At 36.4% G+C, this 11,712-nt stretch overlaps 1 protein-coding gene across 1 annotated transcript in view; it reads right to left on the reverse strand.

Moving 5' to 3' along the window:
• The window catches only part of dbo (Kelch-like protein diablo), a 34,037-nt gene extending 22,961 nt beyond the window's left edge, over window positions 1-11,076 (reverse strand). The window contains exons 1-7 of the mRNA XM_089630969.1: window positions 10,908-11,076; window positions 10,511-10,581; window positions 9,347-9,517; window positions 7,853-8,066; window positions 7,439-7,573; window positions 3,133-3,291; window positions 1,873-2,065 (exon numbers count right to left, since the gene is read on the reverse strand). Coding sequence (XP_089487095.1) covers window positions 1,873-2,065; window positions 3,133-3,291; window positions 7,439-7,573; window positions 7,853-8,066; window positions 9,347-9,513 — 868 coding nt within the window. The 5' untranslated portion in view covers window positions 9,514-9,517; window positions 10,511-10,581; window positions 10,908-11,076. The remainder of the gene's footprint in view (window positions 1-1,872; window positions 2,066-3,132; window positions 3,292-7,438; window positions 7,574-7,852; window positions 8,067-9,346; window positions 9,518-10,510; window positions 10,582-10,907) is intronic.
• Window positions 11,077-11,712: the final 636 nt, after the last annotated feature.

Below are 11,712 nucleotides of genomic sequence, written 5' to 3' on the forward strand. Positions count from 1 at the left end.
GTGTGGGGGGTCTTTTTGCGGAGAGGAAGGAGTGAACATGGGTCTTGAAGAGTCCCATGTTGTAGGAGGGAGGAAACACAGAGGCCGGCAGTTCGTTCCACAGCCGAGCTGTTGAACTTAAGAACGAATCGTAGAAGCGACCCCTTCTCATGTGACAAATGTCAACCGTGTACAAATGTTAAGCGCGCGTTTGGCGTGTATCCCGACTACGCACCGGTGCCGAAGGGATCAATGACGCTAGTTCCTCAGAGCATCTTCCATTGTAATACCGATAGAACAAGGACAGCATACCTACCTGACGCCGTGCTCTAAAGATTGCAGTCCGTTTGTTAAGATTGGGGAATCTATCAAACGGACCGCCCGTTTTTGCACAGAGTCAAGGGTTTTTTTTCAGGTATTTAGGGGCTCCGGACCAGAGATGGCTGCTAAATTCGACAGTAGGGCGCACTTGCGATTTGTACAGGGTCAGCAGTTGTGTACTATTAAAGTATCTGCGGGCCCTATACAGTATGCCCAGCTTCTGAGAGGCCAGCTTTACTCTGGCTTCGATGGAGCCCCCATACCTGAGCTGGTCACTTATAGTTACACTAAGCATATCAATGGAAGGCCTGTTCGGAAGATTGCTTCCGTTGAAGGAGACTAGGTTATCATTTAGATCCCTTTTAGACGTAATCAGACAGGATTGGGTCTTTGAAACATTAAAACATTGTGCCTTCCGATAAGATAAACCAAAATAAAAAACAAGCTATCTGCAATTGATAATGTAGACTGTAGAATGAGAAAGTGGTTTAATTATTCTTAGAAGACTTTTCTTTTGTTGATTTTTTCTTACTTTTAATAAACAAGAGTTTGATATAAGAAGCACCCGCAAGATATACATATTTATATTAGATACCAGGTCTTATTTAGAAGTTTTAATGTGCAACTCAAAATCTTTATTAATCTAATCTCGCAAGTATGCAATATGGATATTGATTATTAAGCACGAACATTGATGCGTCATCAATTAATACAATATTTCCGTTAAAGGTTGCCAAAACTTTGTTTACAAGCAAAACTAAAATGTTGAATCATAACTAGGAAATCGGATGAAATGTAAAGTAAACATCTGTTAAATGTAGCAGCTATTCGGCATGGAATTGTCAATGAAAAGGTGGCTCTTCTCGTCACTATTCAGACGAATAAACTGTCACCCTCATCGACAAAAATCTGAAAAAAATTGCAATGCAGCACCAACTCTCAGCTCCTTGAGTTGTTTTGAAAGCAGACATGGAACCCATCTTGCACACACTGTGAAATGATCCTGTGAAGTATTGCACGGCTTATTTCAGTATTCGGTGAGAGTTGTGATTGAATTTCATCAAGCGGAAGGCGCCGATCGGTGTCCATGACCCATTCGACAACATTCGGAGCATGGGAAGTGGAGGGTCATTCGCTTCGTTGTTCATCATGTATCGTTGTTCTCTCTTCAATGAATTATTGACGCCAACGAGAAACCATTGAATTCGACCTAACATTTTTAACGTACATACAACACAACTCGCGATGAATTAATATCACGAACTTTGCAAACGGCAGTAGAAGCAAGTGAAGTCTCCATGGCTGCTGGCGCGTGACTGTCCCAGCCGTAAAAGTAGACGCATAGGAATTTTACAGCGTAGCCACTACACCCTGACAAAGTTCCCTACGATTCCTGAACTTTTCCCATATACGGCGCGAATTTAAAAAAATTGTGTGACAGAATTTCGAGACAGCCCTCCTAAACATAACATGTTTTTTCAGTCTCTTGAAGAGAGTCGCTAACAAGCCAGTCATTTACAAGCGAGTTTCACTGTAGAAGACACCATGGTGAAAGGTTTATGTATTGGGCACCTCTTCTCGTAGGTTTCCGTGGCCTCGTTCTCGGGCCCTGCATCAGCGGCCGCTCCTGGGGCAGCAACAAGTAGTTCTTAGCTTCGTCCACCAGATCCCGGCACTCCTCATCTGATCGCACCAGTAGGTCAGAGCTCACCGTACCCACCAGGAACTTAGGAGATAGGAGGGGGAGGCGTACGTGTTGGAGGACCTGGAAGCAATTTGAAATGTAATAAATAACCTCCCACTGATATACAATAAATATAAAGAAGAGTGTTCAATGTGGGTTTGATTTTCAAACAAATCTACAGTTTTATATTGAGATGGATGAAATTTTTCACACTTGACTTCAATAAAGGAGGAAAGTCACTGTCGTCACGAGATTTTGAAAAACCACCCCCACCCCCTTTCCTGCCCCTTAAAGCAGAATTTTGATACTTACTGGGGAAATTTTGCACACTTCACATTCAAAATAAGAGGATAATTACTGTCCACTTAAAATTTCGAAAAACTCGGTGTAAAGCCCAGGAAATGCAGGGGAATTTACCATGAGCTACTGGAACTACGGCATTCCCATTCGGGTATTTTAACAATGGTTTTCCAGGGGCAAGTAAAACTATGGCATTCCCATTGGGATAATTTTCCAAATGGTTTTCCATGAACTAATGGGATAATTCCGTAAGACTGAAAGAAGTGGAGGAGGGCAAGAGGAAAGGTAGGAAATATTGGACTATTCAGATCTAGTCACAAGAAATAACTAAAGTGATTTCAAACAACATTTAGATTCTGAATGCTAATCAGGGTGATACTGAAGCACCACTTCTAGAACTGGAAATGTGAAGCCTTAATCGTAAAATTAAATCTGCTCTTCTGATTTTTCAAAAATCGAATTCCTGGCTTTTTGCAACATCTTACCACCAATTATGTATTGACAATTGGTTGAAACAAAAACTTGGCCAAAAAATTGTAATAAAAAACACATCGGTTAAAAGTTGTTCTTGATATTCATGTAACAATTAGCTCCTTACTAACTTAGCTCCGTAAAAATATTAATAAATCGCAGTCAAAAGTAAAGAAACTACAATATAAAAGTGAGTATGTGTGTATGTATGCATGTGTGCATGTATGTGTTTGTCTGTAATTAGTGATAGTATCAACCATGTCAAATGTAATTGTATTTCCGAGAGCTTTGGTATGAATAATTGTTGCAAAACCTAAAAATTTTTTTTTTTTTTAAAGTTGTAAAAAGGGGTAAAATAGAGGTGGGATGATACTTACTTGTGCTAAATGCTGACGTCTTTCTGCTACATTATATTTTACCCAGGACATAACCGAGTTGAAGGTTTGCTCCTCATTTCTAACGTTCAGTTCATCTGACGAGATTATGTCCACTAATTGTCCTACGGGCAGTAACAGGAATTCTTCACTTTCCATAACCTGGAAAAAACAATAGCTTTGAGATGGATGAACATATTAATAAGCTCGTTGTCCCATTGTGTCGGTAAGGGGAAAGAATCCACATAATGATTTGCTCGTAGAGGCCGAGGAAAGAAAAACCCGGTCAAAGAACATTATTTTATTTAATGTTCCCGAAAGTATTTCAGAATCAACAACAACAATTATTAAAATGGACAGCGATAAAGTAGTTTCAGCGATTAGTGATATAAATAATGAATTAATACCGAGTGTGGTTAAGTCGTACAGACTTGGTGTAAAAAAGTCCAACAAAATTAGACCGATTAAGGTCGAATTCAATGACTCTGTCTCGGCTCGTGAGGTTTTGACCAGGAACGCAAAACTGAAAAACGGTATAAAGGCCAGTAACGACCAAACACCATTGCAGAGGACTCAACTTCTAGATTTACGCCAACAACTCGAGACGAGGAAGAACAACGGTGAAACCAATATAACTATCAAATATGTGAACTCTGTACCTAAAATTATTGAATGTGCGCCAAAAAACTGAAACAACAAAAAATAAAATGCTACTACCAAAATTTGAGAGGGATCCGCACTAAACTTCCCATGTTGCTGACTTCGGCGGCAACTATCAGCAGTGATATCTTCATTTTAACCGAAACATGGCTCGACTCAGGAATCAATTCCGCCGAATTAGGCTTCCCTAATTTCAACATCTACCGTATGGATAGGAATTCTAAAACAAGTGCCAAAACGAGAGGAGGTGGTGTAGCCATTGCTATCTCAAAAAATCTCAGTTCTTCAAAAATATCCACAAAAAACACATCCATCGAGCAACTATTTGTCAATGTGAACACTTCTAGAGGTAAAATAATAGTGGGATGTGCATACTCACCTCCGAATTCTGATGTCCAAAGCTACAGCAATCACTGCGACGAGGTTGAATCAATTTGTGCTAAATATCCTAATACTAAACTACTTCTAGTTGGTGATTACAATCTGCCACATTATGATTGGTGTAATATGAATTCTGTCAATTCTTGTTCTAATGTTAATATTCGTGTTATTAGAGATATGGCACTGTTCTTAGGTCTAACACAGTGTAATAATGTTCTTAATATAGGAGGTCGTACGTTGGATTTGGCACTGTCAAATGTGTCTGACATCTGTGTTGTGAGAAGTACCGAAATTCTATTACCTGTCGATGTTTACCATCCACCACTAGAAATATGCATGTCCAATCTTAAACCAATTCCTATCGTAAAAAAGGTAGTAGAAACTCGAAATTTCAAAAAAGCTGACTATGTTAAAATTTCAAATTTCCTTAAACAGACTGACTGGTCATTCTTTGATAGCGACGATGATATTAATGTACACCTTAAAAAATTTTACTTCATCGTTAATTCTGCAATTGAACAATTTGTTCCTTTAACGACTTACAGAGAAACTCTATACCCAAAATGGTTCTCAAAAGACCTGATAGACTTAATTTACCTCAAAAAATTATCTCATAAGAGATTCAAACAAAGTCGCCTGGCCATCGATTATACTGCGTTTCAAAAATTGAGGGCAGAGTGCAATAAGCTCTCCGCAAAATGTTACAAAAATTACATTAGTGATGTCGAAGGCTCTATCATGGACGACTCAAATTTCTTTTGGAAATATGTTAAATCCCAAAAAGAAAATGGTACTTACATACCTAGTAGTGTGTCATTCGATTCTAAATTATCCCAAAATCTTCAGGAAACTGTTAATCTTTTTGCTGATTTTTTTAGCGGCGTTTACATTAATGCAAGTGAAGACAGCAATATTTCGTGCTTTGATTTGGTTGAAACTCTTGATATATCTGACTGTAATGTAACCATAGACGATATTATATCTAAGCTGAAGAGTCTTGATTCCCGAAAATCCGCAGGACCTGATAATGTTCCGCCCAGGTTTTTAGTAAATTGTATGCATACATTGTCATATCCTATTCATAAGTTATTTACAAAGTCACTCTCATCAGGTGTATTCCCGGACCTTTGGAAGTTTAGTCTTTTAACGCCCATTTTCAAAAAAGGTAATAAGAGCGAAGTAACAAATTATAGGCCAATATGTATAATGTCTACTTTACCCAAACTTTTTGAAAGCCTAGTACTAGATAAGTTGATATCCCGAATCAATCGAACCATCTCTCCCCTTCAACATGGATTCATTAAAGGTAGATCTACTCTTACCAATTTGATATTGTACACGAATGATATTGTTAATGCCCTTAATGCATCACATCAAACTGATTCCATATATACTGACTTCAGTAAGGCATTTGATAAAGTAAACCACAAAATATTATTACGTAAACTAAAATTGTTGGGAATAAGAGGGAGCATGTTGGAATGGTTTAAGAGTTATCTATTAGGAAGGTACTTAGCAGTCAAGATAGATTCGTTTACTTCTTATACATTTGCTGCCTCGAGCGGAGTACCACAGGGATCTCACTTGGGCCCAATATTATTTTGTTTGTTTATCAATGATATTGTTAATATTTTTACTAATGTTAAAGTCCTGTTATTTGCCGACGATCTGAAGATATACAGAATAATCAAAGACGATGACGATCGCGCAATTTTGCAGTTGAACCTTAATAAACTATGTGCGTGGTGTTCTGTCAATGATTTGCAACTAAATTTAGGTAAATGCCAGATTATCAGTTTTTACAAAGGCAAAAATCCACTTAATTTTTCCTATTTTATGAATGGTGCTAATCTTCTTCGTGTATCACAGATTCGTGATCTTGGTGTTATATTCCACGAGAGTCTACAGTTTAACGAACACATCGATGAAATAACAAGCGATGCGATGAGAATACTAGGTTTTATTTTGAGAATGGGAGCAAATTTTAAAAGTATGTCAACATTAAAACATCTGTATTGCTCGTTAGTACGAAGCAAATTAGAATACAATTCCACCGTATGGTCTCCGTACTACAAGGTCCATTCTCAATCATTAGAAAAGGTACAAAATAAATTCCTTCGGTACATTAATTTTAAAATGAAAATTCCAATCGAATTTATAAATTACAATAACTTGCTTGCTGAAACTAAACTTCTTAAATTATCTGATAGAAGAGTGTTAATTGATTTGCTATTTTTATTCAAAATTATTAAATCTTTAATTGACAGCCCTAATTTGTTGGAACTTATTTGCATTAATGTTCCTGCTAGGCAAACTCGCAGTAAAGATACTTTTAAATTTAACAAGAACCTCAACACTAATTATTCTATTTTTTCACCAATTCCTAGAATTCACAACCTTGCGAATAAATACTGTGAACTTATAGATATGTTTGGTTTTGACAATTTTGTGAGCTTTAAAAGGCAACTTATTTCGATTCTATCGGCTAATAATTAACTTTTATAGCTTTAATAATTTTATTACATCTTCTCCCATTCGAAACCTTTCAAGTAAATTATATCCATATTTGTTTGTTTTTTATTTGCTCTACTATACACTTATAATTGTATGCATATACCTACTAACTACTTTTTATACATAACACTATGTTCCATCTCAGATCTTATTATTTCTTATTCATGTCGATATTGCTAAATTCTATTAGTTTTTGCTTTTTACAGGTGCAACTCTTATTTTGTTATTTTTTTTAAATCTCTGTTATAATGTTCTTTACCTCACGAGTAAGTTACACTCTAATTTATATTGGTTTATCGATTTGTTAAACTCACAATTAATACTGGGTTTAAACACACCCACTTACTTACTTTTTATGTTGAACTTTCTTTTACTTACTATTTCATGCTTGGGTATATTTTATATTGAATCCATCTTATTAGTGTTTTGCTAATTTGCACAAAATTTTATTATATGTGTTGCTTTCTTACAATTAACTCCATTTATCTTCTTATGTTCAATTATTGTAATCAATGTAAATGTATATTTTCATGTAAAAGCCCATTAGGGCGTAAATAAAATAATAAATAAATAAATAAATAAATAAACGAAGACCTGCAAAGTGTTGCAAACTTAATGTAGATTCCTTAACCTTACCAACCCCAACCCAATGGGATGATGAGCTTATTGTTTTAACAAAAAAACTTTGTATATATATTATTTTCATTATGGCCATGACATGTTACAGAAAGAGAACTGAGTGTGTTTAATTTACCTCCATAAAATTGTGCTGTGTGAATTTATCGGCGATGCGCAGAAGTTCTCTGCAGGAGTGTGTGTCAGCAAATGCTCGGATTCCAAGGCAGTTGGTGGGGTCCAGTTGTCTCTTGAGGAATTCACAGCATATATCCTGAAAGAAATAAAAATATGTGTCGCAATTTACTAATGAAACTCACATATTTTCAACGTTTGACAATTTCAGTAGCATCATTAAAGCACAGCATGAATCAACGCTGGAATCCCTTGCTCTTTCTTGTAAATGACACATGTAACAGAAAGGGGGAACAGTCTTACAGGTTTTAGGGGAAAACCAAGATACAAGAAGTAGAACTAAACTAACAAATCTTTGATACATCTGATGCTTGAGGATTTTTTTTTACCTAGACAGAAAGCATCAATCAATAATAACCTGAATCTCTGCAAGCTGTAATAGACATGCAGCGGGTAAGAGTGTCTGAACGTTCCCTTCCTCCACCATGATGTGCGACGTGTAGCAGAAGTCTATGAGCAGCTCCATAGCGTTCTCGTCAATATCCCGGATTGTAACCTCTGTCTGTCGGGACTCGGCCAGCTCCCCGGTGAACATGGCGCGGAAGTAGGGACTGCATGCTGATAAGATGACCCTGGAAATTGGAAGTTTAAAGGTTAATTTAGTGGTTAAACAAAACAAAAACCATGTTATTATACCTTTTGTAAGTCGAGCCAATTTGTCCTTCCAAATCTTTTATTGTTTCTGTGGAAAGTCAATTACATAAATTATGCACTCAGGTAAGTTTAAATTTTTAGCCTTCTAGACATCAATGCAGGAATTTTGATTTGCATAAAAAATATCCATTCCCACTTACAATTCGCAAGCTGTGCGATTTACAAGGCTTCAATGATTTCATCGATTCATTGCTCTTTATGAGCAGTCCTAAACTTTATAAAATATATTACAGTACTCTCTCAGGAACCCGCCGCTTGATTGTCCGACAACTACAATAGTATGTCATTATTTTTACTGGTTGAAAGCACATAATGAAGCACTATAATTCGCTGGAATTCGTCTGTTATTTAATTCAGAATTCCGCCGCGGGCTTGACTCAAGCGCCAAGCTTTGTACCCTGAAGCAACGGGTTGGGTTATCTTATTCTTGAACATTCAGTTACTATTGCTACCGCGTCATCTAGCTTTATCTCGCTGCACATTTTACCACTCACCAGGGTTCTTATTGTTGTTTGAATAAGTTTAAAAATGGAGTCTTTTCGCAAGCTTTGACGCCTAAACTTTTTATACAAAAAATGAAAATGTTATGAAAGATCGATAGTGGTGTTTGTTTATTTTTATGAAATACCTGTTTTAAATTTTAGCATAATTTGTATATGTGCACTACAACCCGCCGCTTTCACTAAAAAACCCACTTGTCCGGTTTTTGGTTTCGGAGGGAGTACTGTAATATAACATCATCGGACAGTAAAAATGGCTTATTAATATGAATTGTGTATAAAATAACCAAGAGTATGATGACACTGCCCATATTTGAAAAACCTGGCCTACGTAATGCTCACATTACTGAAATCAAAGATTTTAGGAAAACAGAATTAAACAATATCATCAATGACCAATTTTCAAACGTGGCGGTTTTGGAATGACGCAGGCAGGATCGTGGCTTGAAATACCGCATTTCTCCAAAAAATCATTAGTCCCTGATACGAAAGTATCTTTCAAAATCGAGTACATAAAATGAGTATAACAGCTAAATCCGTAACCATTTAAGACAGAACAGTGACAAAACAGAACATGATCAAAGAATAGGTTAGTTTAAGTTTGGTTAGGTTTTTTATTTGTCTTTTTTCTTCACTTTTTTTTAATGTTCTGTTTACTAATGGAACCAACTAAAACAGGACGGAGATAGACTAATTACCGATGTGCGAATATCTTCCTGTTGCCTACATTGAGCACGACGTCGCAGAGTTCACGGTGTCGCCGCAGCACGTTGAGCTCCTGCAGAGTGGCTCGGGGGTGCTTCTCCGAGGAATGTGGCAGGCGCGCCGGCGAGGGGGGGCCCTCGCACACGCCCATCTCGCCCATTGCACTGCAACATTCACAATATTATTAAACTAGCTGTACCCCGCCTGTTTGTGCAGATAGAAAAACACTAGTACATTTTTCTTTTACGTCCAACAGATGGCGCTTTCTTAAAAAAATTATGTGTTTACATGTCTCAGGTGACGTATATAAAATATAGGTATATAAAAATACACGCATATTTTAATGCAAAGTTGTGTCAAAATTTCAAAGCAATCGGTGAAGAACTTTTGGAGAATTAAGATTTTGAACAAACGAACATTTAAATTATTATTTATATAAAAAATATGTACATAATGGCGCAGGCCAATATTATAATTGTAGGATTTGTGAAGCTGAAAGTATTATTTATGAAATATTAGCCTCAGAACCTTTGCCTACATTGTCTTTCAAAAACAATTATTGTCAATTTTTTATTTATTGTTAACGCCCTATCAGGCTGCCACATAAGGATTATAAATTAAATTGAAAACAACAATCTAACATTAACAAAAAAAACTTCTTCTAATTTACACAAATCATGGGTAAATGTAGCTGAAAGGATGAACTCGTAAACAGCACAATGTAAAGTACTAAGGGTATCTCATTTTATCATCGCAAACAGGAAGTATAGAAGACCCATTATAAAATACAGGGAACCCTAGAAACGGATAAACATACGATTTAATATCATAAATTACAAAATTAACTGGCATAAATTCCATAAATACTATTTCTGGCTGACCATTTTATTCTAGAGGGGTGCGATTGCCCCCGTCTAAACACTGGTCAGAAATTGCGCAATCTAGTATCAAAAACTTGTTATTTTTTAAAACAGTGAGAAAACAAAACAAGTGAATCACAATACATAATATATATGTATCCGGATGGAGAGTAAAAAAATGCACAGAAATGCTCTACTCCCAAAGTGGAGAGACCCAGTGTTGATGTTGTGCATAGATGCATGCAATGATAAATACTAATGATGATGGTAGAAAGTAACATAACAATAATTACTTACGTGTTATGGGCTCGGGAGTGTCCCAGCTGCAGACGCAGCGGGGGAGAGGTCCAGCCCCACACAGAGTCAATCTAAACACAATCAAACCATTTAAACAACAAACCACAACCAACTTTCAGCTTTCACAAACAAATGAGCATCAACATGCGAGAGAATATAGGTACCCCGTTTCATTTCAATCACAACATCAAAGAATTACCCAATGAGTCAAAATGCTACGTTTTCTGTTAAGAATGTGGGCTAAAATTATCAAAGATTGCAGCATTACAAAACATAAACGAATTTAGAATACAAAAACAGATATGGTTGGCACGAAACATGACATGTAATATTCATAAGAATAGGCGGAACCTTGTTCGACATTTACGTGTATTTCGATAGCATTATTTAAGCTTACCTTTGATTTTATTTCGACGACACAGTGAAACACATACAAGTCAAGGGTTTTAAATGAAGAATGAGTTTGTTGTTAGACCTTGATGGAAGATGCACTGAAATTTACACTAGAAACTAAAAATATAGCCGTCACAGATCTCAGATGTTTTATGTTTACCATTTTACCCCGTTAGACGACTGTCAGAAAAATCAAGATGGCTATTTATTAAATTGGCAACACTGCTTCCCAGTAGGTACCCTATAAATTCAAACCGAAGCGGTTTTTTATGAATTTTAGATGAGTGGATTTTTAATTAGTTTGTAGTTATTGCAAAGGTTTTATGTTGTGTCTCAGACCCGCACCAATATCTGATCATGGACTTGGTTAGCTCCTTCCGGGAACTTTGCCAGATGTTCGATTTACACTACAAACAGCATTCACATAATATTTGCATAAATATATATAGTCCAATCAAGATGTACATCCGTGCTTGCAAAAGGTCCAGTCATTCTGATTTTTTTATATGTTGTTAGGACCTAAACCAGTATTAAAAAAAAAATTGCAACTTCGAAAGTGCTGTGCGAGCGGCGGTGGACCTAAAAAACCAGGAAATTTTCGGATTTTTTTCAGTTTTTGCTCAATATCTCAGTAAAGGAAGGGTCTGACCGGTGTAGTTAGTTTTAATACTTTTAAAGTAAACTAAATTTTCTAGAATTTGAGATTCAAGCAAGCTATATAAAGCCATTGGTTTTCAAGATACAGTTCTTCAAAAACAGGCAATTTTTTCCAAAAAGTGAAATTTTTTCGAAATGGTCACTTATTTTGT

This window comes from Hesperophylax consimilis, chromosome 4, assembly GCF_061612785.1.
Source record: "Hesperophylax consimilis isolate HC1 chromosome 4, BYU_Hcon_1.0, whole genome shotgun sequence".
Classification (NCBI taxonomy): domain Eukaryota; kingdom Metazoa; phylum Arthropoda; class Insecta; order Trichoptera; family Limnephilidae; genus Hesperophylax; species Hesperophylax consimilis.